Source organism: Oncorhynchus gorbuscha, linkage group LG02, assembly GCF_021184085.1.
Source record: "Oncorhynchus gorbuscha isolate QuinsamMale2020 ecotype Even-year linkage group LG02, OgorEven_v1.0, whole genome shotgun sequence".
Lineage (NCBI taxonomy): Eukaryota > Metazoa > Chordata > Actinopteri > Salmoniformes > Salmonidae > Oncorhynchus > Oncorhynchus gorbuscha.
This window is the reverse complement of record NC_060174.1, coordinates 46,065,326-46,092,847: the sequence shown is the minus strand read 5'-3', so window position 1 is coordinate 46,092,847 and position 27,522 is coordinate 46,065,326. Positions and strand designations below refer to the sequence as shown.

The window sequence follows — 27,522 nt, the reverse complement described above, 5'->3', positions numbered from 1 at the left end:
CGCAAATGGGTCTTCCAAATGGACAATGACCCCAAGCATACTTCCAAAATTGTGGCAAAATGGCTTAAGGACGACAAAGTCAAGGCATTGGAGTGGCCATTACAAAGCCCTGACCTCAATCCTTTAGAACATTTGTGGATAGAACTGAAAAAGTGTGTGCGAGCAAGGAGCCTTACAAACCTGACTCAGTTAAACCAGCTCTGTCAGGAGGAATGGGCCAAAATTCACCCAACTTATTGTGGGAAGCTTGTGGAAAGCTACCAGAAACATTTGACCCAAGTTAAACAATTTAAAGGCAATGTTACAAAATACTAATTGAGTGTATGTAAAATTCTGACCCATTGGGAATTTGATGAAAGAAATAAAAGCTGAAATAAATCATTCTCTCTACTATTATTCTGACATTTCACATTCTTAAAATAAAGTGGTGATCCTAACTGACCTAAGACAGGGAATTGTTACTGGGATTAAATGTCAGGAATTGTGAAAAACTGAGTTTAAATGTAGTTGGCTTAGGTGTATGTAAAATTCCAACTTCAATTGTATATACATTGATGGTACATTGATACATTGGTGGTATCAATGTACCATCAATGTATCAATGTTGGGCTCCAAGAAGAAGCATAGCACAATTACAGCAGCCATGAAGGTTTTAAATGATATCACTGAAGCCCTTGTCAAAAAACAGCACTGCTTCTCACTTTTTATTGATCTCTCTAAGGCTTTTGATACAGTTGATCATGCTATACTGTGGCAGAGATTTTCGAGTGTAGGTCTTTCAGAGCATGCAGTTGCATGGTTTGCTAACTATCTGTTTTTATAGAACTCAGTGCACTCAATTTCATGGGCTCATGTCTGTTAAATTGTCTGTCTGTAATGGTGTGCCCCAGGGCACTGTACTTGGTCCTCTCTTATTCGCTATTTATATAAATAATTTAGGCAAAAATGTGCAGAATGCACAGCTTCACTTTTATGCTGATGATACTGTTATTTATTGTTGTGCATCGTCTCTCACAAAAGCTTTCCAGAACTTGTAAACTGCTTTTATACTGTTCAACATACCTTGTGTCAATTTAAGCTTATCCCCAACACTGACAAAACTAAACTAATGTTGTTTTCTAATGAAATAAATAGACCTCTGAACCTTTCACCTATTACTACCTGACAGGGCAATGAGATTGAGCCTGTAACCTCATATAAATAACTTGGAATTTTAATTGATGACGGCCTCTCTTTTAAATTGCAAATTCAACAACTTACAAAACAATTGAAGCTGATGTTGGGATTTTATTTTAGGAATAAGGCTTTTCTGCTTTTCTTTTGAAGCTAGAAGGAGGCAAGTATCAACTACATCTATGCCTTTACTAGACTATGGGGATATGTTATATATGAATGCTTCCGCTCAGTGTTTGAGATCAATTGACACCCTTTACCATTGAGCATTGCGATTTATTTTAAACTGCAAAACCCCTATGCACCACTGCACTTTGTATACCAGGGTTGGCTGGCCTTCTCTAGTCCCTCTAGGTTCAGTCACTGGTACACCTTTATTTACAAAGCCATTTGGGGTTTACTACCATTTCATTTGGGCATTTTTATTGTTCAGAAATGTGGTGGGTACTCTCTTCGTTCGCAGGACGAACTGTTCCAAATGTCCGAATTGAATTTGGTAAAAGGGCTTTTATGTACTCTGCGCCATCGGCTTGGAATGCCTTACAAAATACTTTTAAACTGGAAGAACTTGTCCATATTGGTGTTTTGAAATCACCGATGAAGGATTTTGAGACTGATTCCCTGACCTGTCTGTTTTTAATTTGCTGTTTTATGATTTTGTGATACTCTTGTGAATTCTATGGTTTTTACTAGATTACTTGTAGTTTTTCATGTTGTCTATCTATAATTGTGTAATGACTTGGTGCTGTCTGTCTTGGTTAGGACGCTCTTGAAAAAGAGATTTGAAATCTCAATGAGCCCTTCCTGGCTAATAAAGGTTAAATAAAAACTAAAACATTTTTTTTAAATGCAAAAATAATTAAGTATATTACTATATACTAATACAATTGTCCAGATAAAAATATTTTGTTTAACAAGTCATTTAAAACAATCTAAAGGAAGGTAGCGGTAACAATTATTTGCACCCTTGTTTTCAATACTCCGGCACCCTACCCTTGCGAAGATAACAGCAATGAACCAATTTCTAAAATGTTTTATGAGATTGGAGAACACATTGGGAGGATCTTAGACCCTTCCTCCAAATAGAATCTTTCCAGATCCTAGATATACTTCATCTTCGCCAGCGGCCGCCCACCCATTGGGGCGTTAGGGGCAGCGACCACTTGTGATTGGTAAAAAAACACATGTGATTGGTAACAAGAATATAATTAATGGATTATGTTTGAAATGCTCATAAAAGTGCTGTAAATGTGAATATTTTACTGTTTCAAAAATATATAGATCAAAACAAGCTGTTTTTCATCATATGATGCATTTTGCATCATAATGATGATGTGGCAAGTGACACTTTGCTTACTGAAAGTCCAATATCTTGAAAACTTGACTTCTGACACTCAAAATATGTTGGGACTGTATCAACAGTGGACTAATGAAAAAAATATCAAAAGATAGTTTTGAGTCGTGCTGGGCCCAGGAGCAGTGGAAGCAAATAGCCCCATAACATCAAAGATCCACCACCATATTTTACAGTTGGTATGAGGTACTTTTCTGAATATTATTAATAAGAGAACACTCCCATAAAACCTGAATTGACTTTGTGGAGGGTAAAAACATTTGACCTTTGGGTGAATATTTTGAACAAGCTTGCAAGGTCTGACGAAGAAAACGATGAAGATCAATGTAGTCTCGCTTTGACTCTAAGCTCATGGTGTGGGCTATCAGGTGTTTATGTACAGTCATATGCTCATACAAAAGCAGAAGTGCAGAGAGAGAACACCAAAACAGAAAGCACAGAGATCACAGAGTGTACATTCGTTTTTTTATTTTTTTTATTTAACCTTTATTTAACCAGGAAAAGCCAATTGAGACCCAGAGTCTCTTTTTCAAGGGAGGCCTGGCCAAGAAGGCAGCAACAATCAATATATGACATAATTAAAACATACAGTACAATACAACAACATGATCCAGCCTAAAAAAAGCATTTACACTCCGTAACAGAGTCTCCCATCAATATTCTACATTCATTCAGTGGCACTAACATATCTAGATGAAACATGGATCGTAGATTATTCCATGTGTCTGGTGCACAAGAAGAGAAGGCAGTCTTGCCTAACACTGTGAATGTCCTGGGGACTTTAAGTAGCAACCACCTAGCAGACCGGGTATGGTAACTGCTGGTGGTGAAGGAGACCAGACTACACAGGTAAAGAGCGAGTTAACCAAAAAGGGCTTTGTAGATGAACACATACAAAAGTATCTTTCTGCGCATATAAAGTGAGGTCCAACCCACCATTTGGTACAATGTGCAATGGTGGGTGAGTGACTTGGCATTTGTAATAAAGTGCAATGATGCATGATAAACAGAGTCCAGTCTCTGTAAGACGGAGGAGGTTGCATGCATATACAACAAGTCACCATAATCAATTACAGAGAGAAAAGTGTCCTGAACAAGCTTCTTTCTAGCCATAAGCGGGAAGCAAGCCTTATTTTGAAAATAAAAACCCAATTTCAATTTAAGCTTTGTCACAAGATTATCCACATGAACTTTAAAGGACAACTTGTCATCCAGCCAAATACCTAGGTATTTATAGGATGACACTTTCAATGGATAAGCCACCAGTGACAGTGTATTAGTATGTTGTTGTTTTTGCAAACATTGCCGCTTGAGGGCGATGTACACAATTTGGTTGCAGAACACAAGAGTTCTCATAGACCACAAGCAAAATTGTTTTTCACATTGCTTATGAATGCATTTCACACTACTTTTGGATTATGAGTGGATTTTAAGGCTCGTAGGAACGTCCTGCTTAATAGAATGCTTGTGTCATCGTCGCAAATCAACTGCATTATACTTTTTTTTTAAACACGTCAACTTCAACCAGTAAAATGGACCTTTGGCTAGCTTTGCTCCCAGTCTCTTTCAATGAGCTGTATCCAAAACAGGTATTTTAAAAATATCATAACCAAATCTAATCTTAGCGAATGTTCAAGCAATAATCAAAGCAACATTGCAAGCGTATTGTATGGGACCATTTAAATGTTCCGTTAGAGGCCATGAAGTTCAGTACTTACTTACTTAAGCAATTTAGGTCAAAATGGAAGGACTAACAGTACAGATAGATAGCATAAAGAACTGTACCATAGAGGCACAGAATACGTTAGAGGAAAAACTAAAAGAAATGGAGGAACTTATTCAAGAAAGATCAAGTGTAATATATTATTTCATAAATTCAACATAGAAACCAAAAAGTATTTATGAAAGTCAACCATGATTCAACCAAACAATATTTTGAAAGAGGAAGTAAAGTACTTTAAGCATATGTTTTCGTTTCAGTCTCCTCCATCTCCACTAACCGAAGTTAGTTGTGTGGATTTTTTGTCTATCAATAATGTAAAATAAACAGCAGTACAGAAAGGCTCATGTGAAGGCCAAATTACAGAGGAGGAACTTATTGATGCGATTAAAGCCTTTATGTTCGGGAAGATTTCCGGGGCTGGATGACATACCAGTGGAGGTATACCAAACCTTTTTTGATATAATTCAGAAGACCGTTATTAGCATGTTTTAATCACACCGATATAAATTGTAGATTATCAGACACTCAACAAGAAGGTCTGATTTCATCATTTCAGATACAGGATCCAAGTGGTAAATACAAAGATCCATATGAAAAATCTGGGAAACCAGGCCTGGTATTCGTAGCTAACTTTGAAAAGGCCTTTGATAAAGTACGACTGAAGTTTATAGTAATATGAATGCCTGGAATATTTACATTTTGGAGATTCAAAATTCAAAATACAGAAATAGTCATAATAAACATTCATAAAAAATACAAGTGTTATACGTCGGCTTAAAGATGAACTTCTTGTTAATCCAGCCGCTTTGTCAGATTTCAAAAAGGCTCTATGGCGAAAGTATACCATGCGATTATCTGAGGACAGTGCCCCGCTTACAAAAGCATACAAACATTTTACAACCAAGTAAAGAAATTACAAAAGTCAGAAATAGCGACAAAATTAATCACTTACCTTTGAAGATCTTCATATGGTTGCAGTCACAAGAGTCCCAGCCAGCTACATAATAAATGTTTGTTTTGTTCGATAAAGCCCCTCCAAAAACTCTATTTTGTTGGCGCGTTTCGTTCAGTAATCCACTGGCTCAAAGATGGTCAAAACATGCAGACAAATACATCCTAATAGTATCAGTAAAGTTTGTTGAAACATGTCAAACGATGTTCATAGTTAATCCTCAGGTTGTCAATTGTCTAAATAATCGATAATATTTCAACCGGACAATAGCGTATTCAATAGAAAGGAAAAACAACGAAGGGCGCGCATGCGCAAACCATCACTGCATGATTCTATAGTCCACTGACAGAAAGGTTTCATTCTTCTTAATGTTTCAGAAAACAAGGCTGAAACAATGTCTAAAGACTGTTGACATCTAGTGGAAGCCATAGGAACTGCAATCTGGGTCCTAACCCATTAGATACTCTATAGGCAGTCAATTGAAAACTACCCACATCAAAAAAAATCTCACTTCCTGGATGGATTTTCCTCAGGTTTTCACCTGCCATATCAGTTCTGTTATACTCACAGACATTATTGTAACAGTTGTAGAAATGTTAGAGTGTTTTCTATCCAAATCTACCAATTATATGGATAATCTAGCTTCTGGGCCTGAGTAACAGGCAGTTTACTATGGGAACGCTTGTCATCCAGACGTCAAAATACTGCCCCCAAGCCATAAGAAGTTAGATATGAATTTGGGGGGGCATAAATGATTAAATATGAAATAATTAAAGCTGGTTGAGAGAATTCCAAGAGTGTGCAAAGCTGTCATCAAAGCAAAGGGTTGCTACTTTGAATAATCTTATAAACTATATTTTGATTTATTTAACACTTTTTTGGTTACTACATGATTTCATATGTGTTATTTCATAATGTGGATGTCTTCAGTATTATTCTACAATGTAAAACATTGTAAAAATTAAGAAAAACCCTTGAATGAGTAGGTGTGTCCAAACTTTTGACTGGTACTGTATATATTTACAAAAATTATTTTAAGGGGATTTGAAATTATGCAGACAATTACATTGATTGAAGCTACAATCTATCTGCAATATTAAAGCTGATCTAACCCCTAAAAATAATAATAATAAAAAATAATTAAACCACAATTTAATACAACATTGAAAGCATATGATAATATATTGTTATGTAATAACTATATAAATCATTTAGATGCACTATTGTAAAGTGACTGTTCCACTGGATGTCATAAGGTGAATGCACCAATTTGTAAGTCGCTCTGGATAAGAGCGTCTGCTAAATGACTTAAATGTAATGTAAATGTAATGGCGATGGGGGTCTTTCTGCACCCAAAAATGATGTCAGTGAATCGTGTACAGAAGAGGGGCCTATTATGTAGCCTGTTCAGTAGGGCCTCTGTGGGAAACTTAAAGATGGGTTCCTCATTCTGACACAACACCATTCATACATTAGTCCATTATGAGAGAGATGCAGCTGCAGGAATGCTGTCACTGTAATTCATGGCTTACAATTCACGAGGTGGTAATAACCCATGTTTATTACATGCAAATTGAACAGACTAATAAAGCTCTCAATAGTTATAATGAACTGCGTGAGTTGCGCAACACAAGGGATTGAGAGTGAATTAAAGCCAGTTAGTCAGTGAGAGAGACAGAGGACTCAGCTCAGTACAACCACCACAATAACAACACAACACAGAGCCACTGATTCATCCAGCCCCGCTATGCTATCCCAGGGTGCCCCGCTCCTTCCCAGGGCAGAGAGAACATAGACAGATCCTTTGTTATGGCCTCAGAGGAAGGCTCATACTAACACCAGGCCACCAGGCAAAACTTTCAGACCCGGCCTACTTGGTGTGGTTGAAGATGTTTTCCCTCAGAAAAAATGCCTCAAATGCCAACACACAAGAGTTGAACTTACATGTGAGTTAAACTGACATATTATAGTGTGAAGGCCCACTATTTTATTTTCCCGGGGCGCTGTACCGGACCACACCGGCTTACTTTCACCCCTGGAATCAGCTGTGTTAGTTATGGAACACATCAAACAAGTGGACTGTCTGGGGGTACTCAAGGAGAGTTGTCAGGATTTGGCCAGGGTTGTTCCGGTTTTTGGTCACTAGATGCCCCCATTGTGCCTTTTGACCTTTTGTTTTCCCTTGATCCCCATTATTATTTGCACCTGTGCCTCCTTTCCCCTGATTGTATTTAAACCCTTTGTTTTCCTCTGTTCTTTGCTCTGTGTTTGTATGTTAGCACCCAGCCCTAGTACTCTGAGAACTCTTGTTGATCCCGGTGGACTCTCTTGTGGAATTCTGTTTTTTTGTTCTTGTTTGTTTGTTTTTTGAGTATCTTTTGAGGCTTTGGGTGCTTTACCTTCCACCTTGTGGATTTACCTTTTTTGTCTTGGAGGATTACCTTTGTTCTTGTAGGATTCCTTTTGAGGTTGTGGAGTTACATGTTTTCCTGAAGAACTTCATTTTTTACTTCATTAAATCAAGTACTGCTGTGTCTGCCTCATCTTCTGGGTTCTGCCGACTATTCGTGGCTCAGTTGGTTAAGTGACTGTTTCTCACTCCGGAGACCCGGGTTCGTAACCGGGTCCTGACAAGAGTTTTGGGAAACACTGGTCTATACAGTCTGATAATAACATTTAATGACGTTCCAGAACCTTCTTCTACAAGCAGGACAAAATAATTCAAATGCAGCAAAAAGAATCCTTCCATTCCGCCCTAGTGAGTCGTGGTTTCTTGTGGAGCTAACGAGCACCCAGCAAATTCACGACTGAAAAGGGAAACAGTGGGCCTTAGTTACAGTTAAAGAGGCTCCACTGCTCCAAAAATATTCTCTTGCTCAGTATGAGAAGCTCAACCTACGCATCTGCAGCCAGATATTCAGGCAATAATCAAAATGCTCAATCGCTGAGCAACAATGTATCATGTCAAGTGGAAGGAATATCTAGTTAAGGATGTGTAATTATGAAGTATAGTCAATTCAAATGCTCTCCTCTTAGACAAACAACTGTGGTTCAGCTCAAGCTCAGGTTTATTTCTAGAAAAATTGCATGACAGATTTTACAGGGATAAAATAGTGTAAGTCAGTCTTATCAGTAATAAGGTTACAATACATGTCCAAAGGTATGTGGACAACTGCTCGTCGAACATCTCATTCCAAATTCATGGTAATTAATATGGAGTTGGTCCCTCCTTTGCTGCTACAACAGCCTCCACTCATCTGGGAAAGCATTCCACTAGATGTTGGAACATTGCTGCGGGGACTTCCATTCCATTCAGCCACAAGAACATTAGTGAGCTGATGTTGGGCGATTAGGCTTGGCTCGCAGTCGGCGTTTTAATTCATCCCAAAGGTGTACGATGGGGTTGAGGTCAGGGCTCTGTGCAGGCCAGTCAAGTTCTTCCACACCGATCTCGAGAATCCATTTCTGTATGGACCTCGCTTTGTGCATGGGGGCATTGTCATGCTGAAACAGGAAAGGGCCTTCCCCAAACTGTTGCCACAAAGTTAGAAGCACAGAATCGTCTAAAATGTCATTGTATGCTGTAGCATTAAGATTTCCCTTCACTGGAACTAAGGAGCCCAAACCATGAAAAACAGCCCCAGACCATTATTCCTCCACCAAACTTTACAATTGGCACTATGCATTCGGGCAGGTAGTGTTCTCCTGGCATCCGCCAAACCCAGATTCATCCGTCGGACTGCCAGATTGTGAAGCGTGATTCATCCCTCCAGAGAACACGTTTCCACTGCTCCGGAGTCCAATGGCGGCTAACTTTATTCCACTCCAGCCAACGCTTGACATTGTGCATGGTGACCTTAGGCTTGTGTGCGGCTGCTCGTCCATGGAAACCCATTTCATGAAGCTCCCAACGAACAGTTATTGTGCTGACGTTCCTTCCTGAGGCAGTTTGGAACTCAGTAGTGGGTGTTGCAACCTATGTATAGTCTATGGATATTGCATGTCTGTGTGTTCAATTTTATACACCTGTCAGCAACAGGTGTGGATGAAATAGCCAAATCCACTAATTTGAAGGGGTGTCCACATACTTTTGTATATATATACTGTATATATATATACAGTGGGGCAAAAAAGTATTTAGTCAGCCACCAATTGTGCAAGTTCTCCCACTTAAAAAGATGAGAGAGGCCTGTAATTTTCATCTCCCACTTAAAAAAACTTGCACAATTGGTGGCTGACTAAATACTTTTCTGATTTGGCTAGTTCTGTTAGTACAGACACTGTCTTAAACGGTCACCTCACTACTCTATCCTGGAGGTGACATTGCCCAAAGGCAACGTTTTCCTTAATCCGCAGGTAGGAAGGTTATAGTTGCCTCTGCTTTTAATAAAATATTTGCTGTGCTCCATGTCGTTTGCAAAACCACAGTTAATCTCCCCAGGTTGGAAGAGATAAGACTGGGCCATGTCAGTGTTCCACCTCTCTCTCCCTGTAGCATGCCCAGGCACAACACTGTATTGTGTGTTTACAACATGGTTCCTCACAACAGTCACTGGGGGATTCCTTTCTATTCCCTCAGTTCAAGGCAAAGCCCAGAACCCCTCAGTCACAGCTGTAAGACCCCAGCTCTACCTGCACTGACCAGGACTCCCAGCAACAGAAAGAAGGAACATTAGTCAACAGTTGAAAAGGAAGAGGAGGGATCAAGAAGAAAGAAGTGGAAGAGGGGACAGGGTATTAGATAGGCAAACAACTTTTGTATATGTGCTATGAATTGACATATCAAGTGAAAAGTGGGCATTTTGTTCTGTATTGAAGTAGGAAAATATTCTGTCCCTTGAGGCATTGAGGTAATTACACAACAGGTTAGGGCTTGTCTGTAACCTTCCACTTCCTACCTGACTGTTCGGCAGTCTAGTGCAATGCAATCTTCACTATGTAAACACATACCACAGGTGTGTTGGCCATTACATACTTTCACAATGGCTCAATAGATCATGTTCACCCAATGACAAAAAAAAAGGTATGTGAAGCAGTAAGGGACAGATCAAAATGTACTGGGGGGCGGGGGGCGGGGCTGGTCCAACTCAAGATGTCATAACAAAATTATGTGAACCCCCCCAAACTATTTTCACATGTCCCTCCCTTTCTACAGTAAAATAAATGTAACACCCTCTCCCCTCATAGAATTAACTCAAAATAATGTTTATGACCACAGATAACTGTAGCGACCCTGTGCTTATAAACATGGATATCGACTTTGCCACTTCAGCATGCTTTTGTGGCACAGTCAACACCACACAGGGCTACGGGCCAGAATGTTGAGTCTTCGCCGACCACCACAGACGAGCTCACTCTCCCTGCCTGTATCATTACATTACGATCAGAGCTGGCTGCAGACAATGATCAGCTGGGAGGAATTCAGATTTTCAACATTTTGATGCCATATTTATAATTACATAAAACACATGCAATGAATTTTACCTAGTTACTGTCACGACTTCCGCCGAGGTTGGCTCTCCTGCCCGTTCGGGCGGTGCTCGGTGGTCGTCGTCACCGTCCTACTAGCCACTACCGATCCCTTTTCGTGTATCTGTTGGTTTTGTCTGATTGGTTTCACCTGTGTGTTGTTTAGTTAATTAGTGTCTGTATATAATGTAGGTTGTCCCGCCCTTGTTTTGTGCGGGATTGTTTTGTCATTCATTTCTTCTGTCGGTGTTATTGTGTTTCTTATTCTCCGGTTAGTCTGTTATCCTGTGTTGGATAATTTCACCCTGTGTGTATTTGGGTTGACCGTGTATATTTTGTTCACCGGTGAATAAACTTTATATCGCTATCTGCTCTCTGCGCCTGATTCCACCCACCTTGATTAGACGTGACATCTACAACTGAATGCATTCAACTGAAATGTTCCTTCCGCATTCAACCCAGCCCCTCTGAGTCAGAGAGGTGCGGAGGGTCTGCCTTAAGTTAATCAACATCCACGTCATCGGCGACCGTGGAACAGTGGTTTGCAAAGGAAGAGAAACTTAGACTCCAGAGAGATAGAGAGATGCAGGTGGCATGACACTGACGTTCATCTCTTTATGTCAGATGGCTACTGCGTCCTACTAAACAGATAGAGACGTACAGAAGATGTCGTACATGTTCTGTCCAAATACCTTGTAGAACGATAAGCGTTATATTGTTAGATTATAGGCGTAACTCTGGTAGACCTGAAACAGTTTTCCTCACTTCAAGTTCAACTGTAGGAGTCAGTTGGCCCGCCGGTGCACACTGCCTTCATATCATAGGCCAGCAAGCAGCTAAAGCTTAATAATAGCCACACCATACCAAACCTTTAAAAACGTTTCTAAACTTTACTAGGGTAATATCAAAAGTAATTCAAGCCATTGTTTATAGGGAAAACTAGCAGGGAAAAACGCAGTACCCTCCCCTATGCCCCTCAAAAAAACAACCCCCCCCCCCAGTAAATTTCGATCTGTCCCCAAATACAACTAACAAGATATGATTGTTACAGTAGTCTGGACTATGAAGCCAGGCAACACAATCTATTTTAGTTGCTATGTGCACATGCACCATTATAGGAAACCTCACCACAGTATCAGGACAATATTATAGTGTTATTTACACATTATTACATGTTACACAAAATATTACAATCCACACTGTCTGCACCCAAACCTAAGGACCTGAGTTTTTGTCCCCTTGCGTGACACAGCCTTTACACCACCTTCGCACTGCCACCGGTTCGGTAGTCACTCACCAGAAATCACTGGGCTCCATTTCTTGGGCTCCATGTCCGACTTGTCAAAAGTTCGGGACTTCCTCCGGAACGCGACCCGTCTGAAGTCGTCCATGCCCTTATCCTCCGATGACATTTCCAACATCGAAAAGATTCACAGAGCGAGCAGCTCTATCGGTAACATTAATCCCGCATTCAAATGTGCAACTGACAGTCAACATATTACAGAAAAATTCCATTTAAGGTCAAAGAATTCCTAAATCCTATTTATCATTCACCGCTAAATGAAAGAAAAAAACGTATTGAAAAATCACGTGGCAGGTTTATTTTCCCGGATATGTGCCACAATAAAGTTATTGAGCGATGCGTGCGCTCTGCTCTGCCTTTCTGGGTCAACATCATCATCCGGTCAGCTTATCTCTTATCTCTCTCTGTACAATCACCTTGGAGTTGGAGTAGATCGTTTTAAATCTCGCCCTGTTTCACTGTTGCTCTCATTGGAAGAACCATCTCTCCCCCTTTAGAAAGGGAACCAGAATCATTTCACTTAAAAGGGATCAATATTGCAATATGAAGATATTGTAGCTTCGGGAGGGTATTTAAAAAATAGAGCACAGAACCTGGAAGGTGTTTTGCATACAATCTACTGTACAATGAAGACGGGCAGGGTTGTGCTACTGATTGTAGCCCAATAAACAGCCATAATGATACGGTGACATTTTTCAAAAACATGCAAACTGTTATGAGAAGGATGACATAAGGTTATCATTATCATAATTGAGAAGAAAAAAGACTCAGCGAAGCACAAACGTCCTATATCAGTCCAAGACAGTTGTTTTATTTCCTATTGAAACAGATGTTACACTGTTTTAAGCCAGTAAGAAATATAAACAAGACAACCCAATACAGTATATTGCTGTCTTTCTGTCCCTTTTTTTTTAACTGATTAGGGTTTCTAAACCTCAGTTAAGATTCCGGGGGACTCCATCAGGGGCATAGGAGCGACTGACCTTGGGAGGGGACACATTTTGCTATAGGGGCATGCCCTCGAAAAACAAAAGGTTTAAATTCCTCACTTCTAGCAACTTTTGAGAAATCTTAACTTAGAAATGGGCAAATTTACAAGACCAAGGGGGGGTCTTGCAGAGGGCACTTACTCTGGTACAGTCCAACCACTCATAGGGCCATAGCCATTCATACTGTAATGAATACCAGTGTGACTGTTAAATTAAACAACCATTGTGTACTCTTTCTCGGCTACTGTATGATTCATTTCCTAGTATTTTTTCTCACTTCCTCTATGTCAGGTTGTTACTACTGCTGCTCTGAATCTTAATGTAATATATTCAACTTATAATACAGTTATTATACTGTAATAATAACCAGCATAATACAACAACAAAAAGGTAGGCGTGAAAGGTCAAACTTAAATGAATCAGTCTCCACTCTACGCAATTATCAAAAATAAAACATCATCACGACTGCCTCTCACCTGCATGAAGTTAACACATGCAATACACCCTCTAGACTTAAGATGCTATCATTTCATCAATCATATAAGATAATTGAGATTCATTCACACTATGACAGATCATCATCTTACCTGTTGGTTAGTTGCCTCTCGTTCCCTTTCCCTCTCTGCCTGTCCGTCTGTTCATGGCTGTCACGCTCCTACCTTGATCAGAATAGCACCTTACAATGTCTTAACATATGGAACACTCCTTTATGACCTATGATCACTGTGATGAAGTGAAAGACAACTAAGCTGAAACAACTCAAATTTGCCAGCTAGTTTTCCAGGGCTGGTGTGTGTGCAGTTGCCAAGAACTTTACTTACAGTCCTTTGCTCCCCTTTGAACAAAACTCCTAAGTCCTCTTTTTTCTCTCTTATTGATTGCTGGCACATTGCTAACTTGCTGACCATGTCATGAAGACTAAGACAGTGATTGTGCAAGTCATTCTGTAGCTAGCAAGTATTCTTGGCTTCACGTTCCAAGCAGCGGATGCCTGTTAAAAATAAAAGTTCCTCAACTTTGTTGGGGGGTGGGGGTGGGGGGCATGTTACCGGCTTCTAACACTGCCCTCTGTATCACAATCTTCCACTGATAAAGTTAACCTGTGCAGAGAACCCTGGCAGTAGGGTAAATGATTCTCCATAGATAGACACCTATAGTACACTAGACTAGCTGTGGACCTCACACATATTTTTCATACTCTACTGTTCCACCGAAGGTTTTAGAATGAAAACAAGTGATTCCACAAACATAGACAGAAATCAAATCAATGTAAACATGTATACAGTCCAGAAGTTGCATACCCATTCTCCACTGCAATGTAACATGCTTTCACCTGTGCTTATTGTGTGGATTCCAAGGGTGATTGTTCTTTATGGCTACTATACACATCTTACCAGAATACTAGAATCCACCCTTATGGTGTGATTCAATTCATGTAGAACTGTAAGAAAAATCTGTCTCAATGCCTCTGGATCATATCCATAAGAAACTAGATGTTCAGATTGCCCCTCAATAAACCTGGTTGGTCAAACATAAGACATAATCATTATTTGATTTGATTTGAGAGAGAGTTAGAGAGAGAGAGAGAGAGAGAGAGAATGTGAATCAGGTAAATGATTCATGCAACATTAGGTAGATTACATCATCAACATGATCAGACAGTTTGGTTCTAGGCTCATCTTGAATTAATGTTTCAACCAAGAAAAATAAAAAAAGTCTGTTTCACCAGATCACCAAACCTCAATGCAAATTGATCTGAAGGTGTAGGGATGACTCACAAAATACACCCGGTAATCCTGGAAGCCGTTGGGATTTATCCCTGTTTTCATTTAGCTGGTTAGTGTGATGTTATTACATCCGGCAGAGTAGAGATATTTATGGCTCTGTTAACCGGGAAGAGAGATGCCTGGACAGAGATCTCACCACAGTCATTGGACCTGACAGAGCATCCAACCAAATATAAACAAAGTCATATCCAGTGTTGTTGCTTCAGTGGATAGTCCTAATTGTGCTTGTAAAGAAGGATGTTTGGAGGAGAGAGTGGCTTACCTTCAGTTTGAACCTATTTAGTCCATACCCCGTTAAAATGCCTGATTACTGTCATCTCTTTGGGGTTAGACAGAGTGAAACAAGCGATCCTTTATACATAAACAACATGAAGCTTAAGACGAGCCAATTGGAATGTCCTTCGACAGACACATGGTACTACTGGGGCAATGTGTTATCTGAACTGTGTAAAAACTAAACCAAGGGGTGTCATGTCACACATGTCATGATCAAGTCAAGTCAAAACCTGTGCAATTCAAAAGGCCACATCCAGGCCTACAGACCTAGACCCCACTTCCTCATCTCCTACCTTAGAGACTCGAGACTATGTCAAGTACGATCTCAACTCCATGACAAACATAACCAATCGCCTCAGCAGTAAAAAAAAAGAAAGAAAGAACTGAAGTAAAAAATATCATCTTTATGCCTTGCAAAAAAGTTGTATAAAAACAAGCATCTCAAGTGTAGTTATGTTAGATTGGTCATTGAAATCAAGAACGCCCATCTCATCAAACATTATCCTTGTAATGCAATATCACATCCATTCAATTAGTCTTTCCGCATTGATGTCAAATTCAATGTATTCTTAAACATGACCATGGTAGAAAAGACAGAACCACTTACACATGTAGAGATTATGCTTACAAACAGATGCTTTTACATCTAATATTCTGTCTAGTCTGTTGTAAGCCTTTCACGTCACCAAAAAGAAACACTGTTATTGACGGAACATTTCTGGCCACACATGTAGGATATAGACCATCCAAAACCTTGTTATATTCAATTGGGAAAGAGGTTTTTGTTCTATCGATTTTTTATTTTTTTTAAAGATTGCAATAAGGACATAACAGCCATAGTCGAATGAATCTGAGCTAAATGAATCCTCATTATTTAAGTCCGAGTACCACAGCAATAATACACATCTTGAATTCCATTTTCAAAGAATGACCAAGAAACAATCAGATGATATCACATGCAAATTCAAATGAATAAATGGATGAACAAACACAAATCAATAAATAACCAGTTAAATAGATAAGTCAGCTAAATAGATGATAAATAATCATATAGATACAGGACATTTGTTTAAGTCAATTTGTCACTCTGGTGTTTGCACTGCCGTCCGGTCCGCCAGTCTCTCTCTCGTGGACAGGATGTGATGTTATTCCAGCCCAACCAATGAGGAGCATCCCGAACTTGCTCTGTAACCTCACCAACCGGGAGAAAGTGTGGTATGTGGAGGAGAGGCTTGCTGAGGGGACACAAAGACTAGGCGCCAGGATGGGGTGCCAGGTTGAGGGAGATGGGAGACAGGTGTCCTCAAGTGCCGTGTGCCTCCGTGAGGGCCGGGTCCATGGGTGTGGGTGCTTGAGTCCTAGGGGCCTTGGGGGCGAGGCTGCTGGGCCATTGAGGGGGACCTGCTGGAGAAGGTTGGTGTCTGGTCCTCCTGGAGGGCCGTCACAATGTTAGGACTCGGACTGCAAGGAAGACGGGAGGGAGAAGAGGAAAGAGCAAGAGAGGAGTGGAGAACAGGGAAAAAAGTCAAAAGGACATGTATGCCACTGGTGCTATAAAGTGCTCAGAAATGAACAAACAAACAAATGGAGGGACAAAACTGTTCCCAAAAACAACAGAAATGGAAATTGTTCAAATTTCAGGAGGGGAAGAACATTCAAATATTTTGGGAGGAGAGTTGACTTGCTCAAACAACACTATGACCAAGAGAAGGAATAGTAGACAGGACATCAGTTACTTATTTGCCTGTAGGAATGATTCAGAGGCAATGAGATCTACTGTATGGGTGGGTTGTAGTAGGGGGCTGGTTGGGGATTGTAGTGAGATGAACTGAGTTAGCTCTGTAGGAAATTGATCTAAGTAGACGTAGATGATCTGCATTAAGTTGATGAAGCAAAGTGTTACTGGTGACAAAAGCTTCATGCAAAACCAATGCATGTGCTAACACTAATTATATCCATTATACTAAGCAATACAGTTTCAGTGTAGCTGTGTCATAAATACCAACGCCTCGTGCTGTGAGTCAGAAAAATACACAAGTCTTCACGCCTTAATGAGTTTCAGGCTTCTGTGTGTGTGTGACTAGATGCCTGTTATGTAAATGTGTTTGATCCATCAAGTACAGTATAGTAGTGCGAATATGAACTAATATCTGTGGCTTAAGAACCAGCCGTGCGGGGCATGCTGCGTGTATCCTGCAGGCCCAAGTCACAAGGAGAGCGAGTGAGAGAAGCGGAAAGAGACAGGAGGGGATGTAGAGCTCAGGCCTCTAGGACGTTACCTGTGGACTAGGGAGACTCTCCTTAGTGGTGGGGAGAGTGGCGATACTGAGGCAGAGGAAGCAGGCTGCTGACAATCTACAAGAAACTGATACATTAGACAGATATACAGAGTGGTGACAGTCAGGGTTAGTGGGACAGACAAAGACATGGGTGCACAAGACGGGAGGAAAGACTTGTCAGGGACAAAGAGACACACGGGACTCGTCACGTAGTAACTCAACATGTCCGAGGAGAGGACGTCGGTTGTGGAACCTTTTGCTCTTTCAGAGTATAACATTAGAGCATACTGGCATTGTAGTGATTATGCTTTTAGTAGTCATGCTTGTAATCACTTTCAGTTGACTGGAGTATCACATTCTGCAAGTTAATATCTTACTGTAATACAGTTCATTAATACAATCTGCGCACTCTTAAGTTTTTTCTTCTGATTTATTTGCCTTGAAAGTAAATGATTCGTGCTTTCTACCGCCTGACATACCACAGTAGTTAATATTGTGTGAGAGAAGTTGTTTATGTTTCTATGAGAGAGAGAGAGAGAGAGAGAGAGAGAGAGAGAGAGAGAGAGAGAGAGAGAGAGAAGAGAGAGAGAGAGAGAGAGAGAGAGAGAGAGAGAAAGAGCCAGAGAGAGATTGCAGGAGAAAGGGAGCTCGCTGTTCATTTTCCAAGGCCAATAAAGTACTTGTGTATCACTGAAAGACTGCTCGTTATTCAAAACCAGCCTTGTCTGACCCAACTGACAAGGCATTCCTCTGTCCATCCTTCGAGGAGGATGGACAGCACTGCTAAGGGGAAAAACACAGACACACATAGAACATTTACGCACAGTTTCAAATCCAGTACTGTATTTTTCTGTGCTGCACCATAAAAGAGACACACAAACAAACGAAAACCTAATGGCGACTGTCAGACACACGGAGCAATTAACTGCTGCTCATGTAAGCCTATGGGCTAAAAACCAAGCAGCATTTTTACATCAGATAAGTGATAATATCATACACAATTGTAACACATTAATGAATGAATGACCCTGCAGTCTTGGGTTTTTATTTTATAGAGTCAAAGTGCAACCCATGTTATCCTATAGGGATTGGACCTGAATGTACATGGACATTCTTCACCTCAGATTGTGTCTATAAAAACATTTGACCACTGTAGGAGCCAAAAGCTAATAACCACAGAGAGGTGAGTGTAATTTAACTTGTTATCCATGGTAGGGACATGAGGGCCAAACAGCATTTGACAGGAATGACTCATTGGGAATTGTTAAGACACTGCCATCTGCAGGCACTACATGGCATGTGCATAGGGTTGCTTTGAACTGCTTGGGTGTTCTTTTCAGGGTGTTCTTTTCAGGGTGTGTTATCAGCGTAGTAGGTCTGGGTAGGTGGTTAGAGTGTCACAGAGAGGAGGTCACACTGGTTTCCCATGCTGCTCTGAATGGTATATCTGCATATAAACCATGTATATTCTTCCTCCTGGATCTGACTGATCAAAGTCACATGCATGCCACAACAAAAAGCTATCAACATTGACAGAAAAAGCATCATAGATCAATCACTCAGTCTCTCTCTCTCACCCCCCCCCCACACACACACACAGTTTTCTATTAATAATAGACTCTAAGGACACAATGATGTCATGCTATAGTATGCTGTACGTAGTATAGTGTAGAGAAGGGGCAATTGATTGTGGCACTGAATAGGGCTGTAGACTTGTGGAAGGGACTTCTGTCAAATGCTTTTTGCTCCAGATTTGATGACAATTCAAGAGTCATGTTATTATCATGGCTTGAACATGTTAATCAAACTAGAACGATTCCTTAAAATCATAAGACGCGGCAAAGGAGTCAACATTGACCAGATTGGCCCACATTCAACAAATCTGATTTAACAAAATGGATATTCGTCAAATCCGTCATGATTGATGTATTGTAACAGCCCACAATGTGGTTACTTAAGTCCAATTTGGATATATTTGGCTGTTTCTGCTGCATAACATGTAGAAGTTGTCCCTCTTCAGGTTAAGAGGAAGTGACTGCTAAATGCTAACTCCCGTTTGTATGAGCTAGTAGCATACATGTAGCTATCATACAGAAATCGTTGATGGCAGTCAACGCTGTTTTTAACTGGAACGCAGTTGATTGGTAACGATGACATGTGTTGGTGTTGACATTCATACAAACATACTCCAATTTTTACCTCAACATAGTGTGAAATACAACGAGGAGAACCCCTGGATCTTTCCTCACGCGTTTCCATGGCAATTCCATTGTTTTGGTCAAGTTCCATTGACCCCTTTACCGTGTCTATTTTGATGCCCTGAATTATCATATGATTTGCAGAGTCATCAAAACGGTTTCATTTCTAAACTGTGTCAGAGAGGTACTGTAAGGCAGCCTACATAGTAAAGAAGCCTACCATAGAGAAATAGATATGGTGCCTTTCTCTGCTTTACAAACAAAGATTCCCCGAGATTTCAACCAGGCTTTATATTTTCTGTGTCAAACATTCATAGGGATAGATAGACCAGAGATGAGCAACTTTGATGGGGGCGGGGGCCTGAGTTGCTTGCGGTCTGCATTGCCCATCCCTGGGATAGGGGCGGCAGCGTAGCCTAGTGGTTAGAGCGTTGGACTAGGAACCGGAAGGTTGCGAGTTCAAACCCCCGAGCTGATAAGGTACAAATCTGTCGTTCTGCCCCTGAACAGGCAGTTAACCCACTGTTCCCAGGCCGTCATTGAAGATAATAATGTGTTCTTAACTGACTTGCCTGGTTAAAATAAGTAAATAAATTTTAAAAAAATAGACTGAGGAATTCCAATGGCTATTAGTGTCTGTGTTTCCACTGTGTAAATCATCCACTGGGTGGCGCCCAATGAGACACACAGAACAGAGTAACAGTGTAGCTCTGCGCACAGTTTATGGATGGTTGGAAAAAGCAATGTGAGTCTGTATATTCACTGCAAACAGACTTTGATTATACAAAGTGAATAATTAACATAGGCAATGACAACAACAGGGGAATTCAATTGCCTAACAATGGAAAATAGTGGACAATAATTAGGTTGTATGATATGAGGACTAGGCTACAGCACTTCACTTCTACTCTAAAAGCTTACAGTTTATGTGCCAAGAGAGGAAGTAAAAACGTATGTCATACGGAATCTCCAAAATGTAGAATTATCCTTCACTCCATCTTAGCACATTATGCATAACAAATCCTCAGAAAAATTACTAAAACTCAACTTTATTTGTCATAAAAATGTCACATTTACTGGTATATTTCTAACATATATTTCATTTCTTCCCTAAATCCCTTCATTTACAGAAATGAGCCCAAAACTATAAACAGACTTGATTATTGTCTACAGATGGAACGAGCTGTGTTGGGCTCCTTCTCATAGCCAATTCCCGAGAAGAATGTCACAGTACTGCATAGTCATAGGTCAAGCCAGACACTGGAAACAGGAAACCAGTCTGTCCTCCTCCCTGTGTCCCACCCACCCACTTGGACTAGGGCTAGGGCATCTTGGAACTGTAGGCGTGAGGGACTGGGTTGCTGGGAGATGTGACCAGAGCAGAGGGGCGAGGTGCGTCTTTTTGGGTACGAGTTCTGACCGACCCCGGCGACAAGTGTTGCCAAGTCTTAGGAATAGGTGAGCGGTAAGGAGACACGGGGGCGGAGCTAGGAGAGTGCGGACTGGAGTCTCGACTGTTAACGAGTCGACAACACTCTAAACTCAGCGACTCTGGGTCAATGATGAAGGTCTGAGTGCCCAGGGACCACTGGGGGTGACCCAGGGGAGGCAGAGAGGAGACCAGGGATGAGGTCTGGGAAGTGCCTCCGTCTGAGGCCGACCAGGGGTTGGAAGACAGGGGCAGCTCCAGGGAGGGAGGGCTGCAGAGGGTCAGGGAGGTGTTGAAGGTGTGGGAGCAGGTGGAAGAAGGGCTGTGTATCATGGTGGGGCTGGGGGGAGCTGTGAGGGCGGCTTGTCGACTTACTTTGGGCGGGCTGCTCTTGATCTTGGGCACCTTGGCGCCGCGGCCGCGGTCCCGGGTCTGCTCGGTGTCAAACTCCAGGTCCTCCAGGCGTTGGGTCAGGGCCAGCTTCTGTTGGATGGCCATACGGAGCAGGGAGTTCAGGGTCTTCTTCTCATCCTCCGCCGCAGCCAGCTGTCTCTGCATCTCATCCAGCTGAGTCACATACTCATCACACCTAGGAGAGAGAGAGAGAGAGAGAGAGAGAGAGAGAGAGAGAGAGAGAGAGAGAGAGAGAGAGAGAGAGAGACACAACACTAGGTCAATCAACTAAGAAACACCCTTGTGTAAGCCGGGGAATACACTCTCAAACAGTGAGATTGAATACCCTCTGAAACAGTGAGATTGAATACACTCTGAAACAGTGAGATTGAATACACTCTGAAACAGTGAGATTGAATACACTCTCAAACAGTGAGATTGAATACACTCTCAAACAGTGAGATTGAATACACTCTGAAACAGTGAGATTGAATACACTCTGAAACAGTGAGATTGAATACACTCTCAAACAGTGAGATTGAATACACTCTCAAACAGTGAGATTGAATAAACTCTGAAACAGTGAGATTGAATACACTCTGAAACAGTGAGATTGAATACACTCTCAAACAGTGAGATTGAATACACTCTCAAACAGTGAGATTGAATACACTCTCAAACAGTGAGATTGAATACACTCTCAAACAGTGAGATTGAATACACTCTCAAACAGTGAGATTGAATACACTCTCAAACAGTGAGATTGAATACACTCTCAAACAGTGAGATTGAATACACTCTCAAACAGTGAGATTGAATACACTCTCAAACAGTGAGATTGAATACACTCTGAAACAGTGAGATTGAATACACTCTGAAACAGTGAGATTGAATACACTCTCAAACAGTGAGATTGAATACACTCTCAAACAGTGAGATTGAATACACTCTGAAACAGTGAGATTGAATACACTCTCAAACAGTGAGATTGAATACACTCTCAAACAGTGAGATTGAATACACTCTCAAACAGTGAGATTGAATACACTCTCAAACAGTGAGATTGAATACACTCTCAAACAGTGAGATTGAATACACTCTCAAACAGTGAGATTGAATACACTCTCAAACAGTGAGATTGAATACACTCTCAAACAGTGAGATTGAATACACTCTCAAACAGTGAGATTGAATACACTCTCAAACAGTGAGATTGAATACACTCTCAAACAGTGAGATTGAATACACTCTGAAACAGTGAGATTGAATACACTCTGAAACAGTGAGATTGAATACACTCTGAAACAGTGAGATTGAATACACTCTGAAACAGTGAGATTGAATACACTCTGAAACAGTGAGATTGAATACACTCTGAAACAGTGAGATTGAATACACTCTCAAACAGTGAGATTGAATACACTCTGAAACAGTGAGATTGAATACACTCTCAAACAGTGAGATTGAATACACTCTCAAACAGTGAGATTGAATACACTCTGAAACAGTGAGATTGAATACACTCTCAAACAGTGAGATTGAATACACTCTCAAACAGTGAGATTGAATACACTCTCAAACAGTGAGATTGAATACACTCTGAAACAGTGAGATTGAATACACTCTCAAACAGTGAGATTGAATACACTCTGAAACAGTGAGATTGAATACACTCTGAAACAGTGAGATTGAATACACTCTCAAACAGTGAGATTGAATACACTCTGAAACAGTGAGATTGAATACACTCTGAAACAGTGAGATTGAATACACTCTCAAACAGTGAGATTGAATACACTCTGAAACAGTGAGATTGAATACACTCTCAAACAGTGAGATTGAATACACTCTCAAACAGTGAGATTGAATACACTCTGAAACAGTGAGATTGAATACACTCTGAAACAGTGAGATTGAATACACTCTCAAACAGTGAGATTGAATACACTCTCAAACAGTGAGATTGAATACACTCTCAAACAGTGAGATTGAATACACTCTCAAACAGTGAGATTGAATACACTCTCAAACAGTGAGATTGAATACACTCTCAAACAGTGAGATTGAATACACTCTCAAACAGTGAGATTGAATACACTCTCAAACAGTGAGATTTACCAGAGGCCTAACTCATCGTCTTTGCACAGTCTTACACATCGGTGTTGTAATTGACTGCATGAGATCCCAGAATGCCACTCACCTGGTGGCGAACATGGCCCTGAGAGAGGAGAAGGTGGCGGCGTCCTCCTTCAGAGCCTTCAGCTCGTTCCTCAGCTTCATCATGGTCTCTGTCACCATGCACTTCTCATTCTCATACTTGCTCTTTAGATTAGCCAGCGCCCCCTCTGCAGTCTGTAATAGAGAGTGGGGTTAATTATGTAGTTACTTTCATGTTATCAGATTATAAACAGTGTATATTAGCCACTTTATATCTCCAACAAAAAAATAGGGCAAATGTAATGCACTATGCAAAAGAAAACTGATCAAACCTGTTGGATAATGCTGAGAACAGTGTGATGACTTTCCCAGGTACTCAGCCCTAGCCTAGTCCCAGATCTCTAGTCCCAGAACTCCTACGGTCATTGGCGAGACAGCACAAACACATCTGGAACTAGGCTAGGCACTCAGTTCTCTGCTCTTCTCACCTGTTTGTTGGCTTTGAGCACCAGCCTGAGCGTGGCAATCTGCTCCCTCTTGGTGCTGAGGAGGGACTTGAGCTTGAGGATTTCCTCCATGCAGGCCTCCTTGTCCTTGTCGAACAAGGGGGCCAGCTCTCGGGCGGCTGCCCTCTGTCGAGACAGCTGGAGGGAGCGGTCCACGGCTCTCTGCAGGTGTTTGATCTGATCCCTGATGATGGCGTTCAGGTTGTAGATGTTCATGGGCTCCTTACGCAGGTCTCCGCCCACCTCGGGAGGGACGGAAGAGGAGGAGGGAGAGCCTTGGAGCTGTTGATGACCGGGGAACCAATAGGGGTGCGGATGGGGTTCCCCTGACTGCCTGGTGCTGGGGACTCCCTCCCTGTTGTCCCGTTGTCCCCACTGGGGGGGTCTTTGGAGGGCGAGTCCATGGGGCTCCGAGGGGCCTCTGAGAGCCCAGCGTTTACGGCGGCGAGGCGTCTAGCAAGACGGGGGGAGAGTAGTGCCCGGGGGTCCTCAGAGCCCTTGAGGCTGCCGCTGCGGGTGTTACGGCTCTGACGGTAGTAGTCCAGCATGACGCGGTTGGGCGTCTCATTGTTGCAGAGACACACGTGGTGGTAGAGCTGGGCCAGCTCCTCGCTGAATGTCACCAGCTCGTCCTGCGCCCTGTTCAGCATGTCGTGGCTCTCCGTGGCCACGCCCGTCGCCGCCTGTAGTTCTGCCTCCAAACGTGCCACCTTGTCGCGGGCCTCGCGGCAGCTCTTCTCCAGCCGTTTGACCTGCTCGTCCAGAGCTTGGACCTTCCCATCGCTGCTGCTCCACTCCTCCCCCTGGCCCTCTACACAATGGTTAGATTTCTCCTTCAGAGCTTTTAGCTCCGCCTTTAGGTCGATCACCTCGGTTACTGCCACCTTGTACTTACACTCCAGAATCTCCATCCCGTGGATGTTCACCACATAGTCGTGGCAACCGGGCGCGGGCAACCTGTCGTGCGTCTCAGACTCCTGGGCGTCGGCCATCTCCTTGTCACTGTGGAGGCGCTTCATAGCGTTGACGCGCTCGGTGAGGCGGTGGACACACTCGTGCTGCTCGGTCAGGGCACCCTGCGTGTGCTGCAGCTGGGTCTGGGCCTCCTGCAGGTTCATCAGGAGGCTGGACTTCTCACGCTCCACCTAGAGGACAGGAAGGACATACTGCAGGGTGAGGACCACTCAGACCATACCAGCATTACCGCAGACACAAAGTTCTGAGGTTCACTTAACAGTGCGCTTCACTAAGTTCAGGAACAGTACGGTCAACTAAAAACACCGAATGATAGTGTATAAACGGTCAGGTCCAGTATACTGAAAGAGAGTCGCGGAAATACTGATGTCATTGCACTTACTAGGTAAAGTACAAGGCTGTTGAGGCATATGGCAGTGAAGTACAATGTATCACGGCTTGCTTGTCACAAATTAAGCATAACACCCCCCCCCCCCCTGCATGAGATTCCAGTAATTGAACTCAAGTGCTGTTTAATGCCTTTTTGGTCAGAGGAGTGTGTCAGTCATCCGGTCCACCCAGTGCTGAGGCTTTGAAACCATATTGATCCTCAACGGGAGGAGGCCCAGGAAAACAAATGTCAATGGGTTTAGCAGTACAGTACCTGCAAGCTAGTTCAATACATAACCCTGTCAGACTATTGTGTGTGTAGGATGTACACTCTACAGACAGAGATAAAGAAACATCACAACACAGGCAAAGCACAACCTGTGAGTCGATTCATAGAATGTATCCATTGATCTGTAAGCATTCATGGCATCAGCCACCAGATCTCTCATTTTTCACCCATAGACTGTACAGTAGACTAAAACACATGCATCTCAGTGGATATCGTAAGGAATCATTACAAACCACTTTTATGCCTTACTTTTATATGTCTGCTATCTGAGATAAATAGAGTAAATCTAATGTAATGCTTGATGGAAACAGATCTAAATTACAACACAGTGAGGATGACAAATTAAAACCGCCCTCTCCTGAAAACAATTAAGAGCCTGGTGTTGTTTACTTCAGCGACTTAATGGAACCTTGATTAATCCAAGAGGGGACATCCATTTGAAGACAAATTCAAACCTCTAGTGATACATTTTGCATCCACAAATCATTCATTTCCCCACTGACCTCAGCAAGAGAAACAAGTGTGGACCTTGGCATAGATTCATAGTGTCTGGAACTCTGTAGCAGGGATGCAACACCATTCTTCCATGAGAAATTCCATCATTTGGTGTTTTGTTAACGGTGATGGAAAACGCTGTCTGAGGCACCGCTTCAGAATCTCCCATAAGTGTTCAACTGGGTTGAGATCTGTTAACTGAGAGGCGCACGAACACACACACACACACACACACACACACACACACACACACACACACACACACACACACACACACACACACACACACACACACACACACACACACACACACACACACACACACACACACACACACACACACACACACACACACACACACACACACACACACACACACACACACACCTATGCTCCTTTGAGACCCCTCTTTCAAAGTCACCGAGATCTCTTCTTCTAGCCATGGTTGCCTAAATAATGGGCAACTGGGCATTTTTCTACATGACCCTAGGCACGGTGGGATGTTAATTGCTTTATTAACCACACCTGTGTGGAAGCACCTGCTTTCAATCTACCCTGTATCTCTCATTTACTCAAGTGTCTCCTTTATTTTGGCAGTTACCTGTATGTACTGTATGTACAGTATGTGTGTGTTGTCCTGTGTATCCTCCCTGTGCATATGCGTGTTGTCCCTCTGTGTTCTCTCCTTTCCCTGTGAGGGATTCTGTACGGAGCGCAGTAGCACTGCTCTGTCCCAGGAGCCCGTCTCTCTCCCTCTGCCTTCCACTCTCCTCTGGATCCGCTGCCCTGACAGGCCTCCCCATGGCAGACGCCGTACACTCCTCCACGCCACCGCTCTGCCGTTCTACTCTTCCCTGTCTGCCAACATCCACAGATGTCCCCAAAATCTGCCAAATGAGCCCCAATGGCCCTCTTGAGATGGAAGTCTTCAGAAAGACCAAAACAGCTCTGAAACTAGTTATTGGTAAATCATACAGAGCGTGGTCACAGACTTATGGTCTGCTAGATAATAAAAGATGGACGACATCTGACAGGCTTTTTTGTTGTTGTCTTGTTCTCAAAATGTCACCACCTTGTGATTGGTTGGCTGCTGCCTGCAGTAGTGTGGTGAAAGAGGCAGGTTGTTCGGTTGTCTAATCTGAAGGCTGACACTCCCATTCTCTAATGAAATGTGCTGTGGACAGAGGGGTTTGATAACCATGCCCTAACGCATTAGGTGTGCAGGCCAAATCGCTGGTTTTGTCTCTCTAAGTAAACCACATTGATTTGCTCAGAGCAAATGAGGAAGGTGGTCAGATGGAAGGGATTAAAAGACTCCCTGTTAACAACAAAGACCTAGGTACAACCTCCCAAAGACATTCACATAGTGTCACAACAATCACTCAGCCTGGTACAAGATCTGCTTG

The 27,522-nt window shown here is 42.1% G+C and overlaps 2 protein-coding genes across 2 annotated transcripts in view; both read right to left on the bottom strand.

Annotated features, from left to right (window-relative positions):
• Positions 1-12,301, bottom strand: part of fgd4a (FYVE, RhoGEF and PH domain containing 4a) — a 125,607-nt gene extending 113,306 nt beyond the window's left edge. The window contains exon 1 of the mRNA XM_046310963.1: positions 11,969-12,301. Coding sequence (XP_046166919.1) covers positions 11,969-12,092 — 124 coding nt within the window. The 5' untranslated portion in view covers positions 12,093-12,301. The remainder of the gene's footprint in view (positions 1-11,968) is intronic.
• Positions 12,302-20,534: 8,233 nt separating this feature from the next.
• LOC124003014 (protein bicaudal D homolog 1-like) overlaps positions 20,535-27,522 on the bottom strand; it is an 82,180-nt gene continuing 75,192 nt past the window's right edge. Inside the window, 4 exon segments of the mRNA XM_046310937.1 lie at positions 20,535-21,521; positions 23,526-23,677; positions 23,971-24,228; positions 24,231-25,133. Coding sequence (XP_046166893.1) covers positions 20,825-21,521; positions 23,526-23,677; positions 23,971-24,228; positions 24,231-25,133 — 2,010 coding nt within the window. The 3' untranslated portion in view covers positions 20,535-20,824.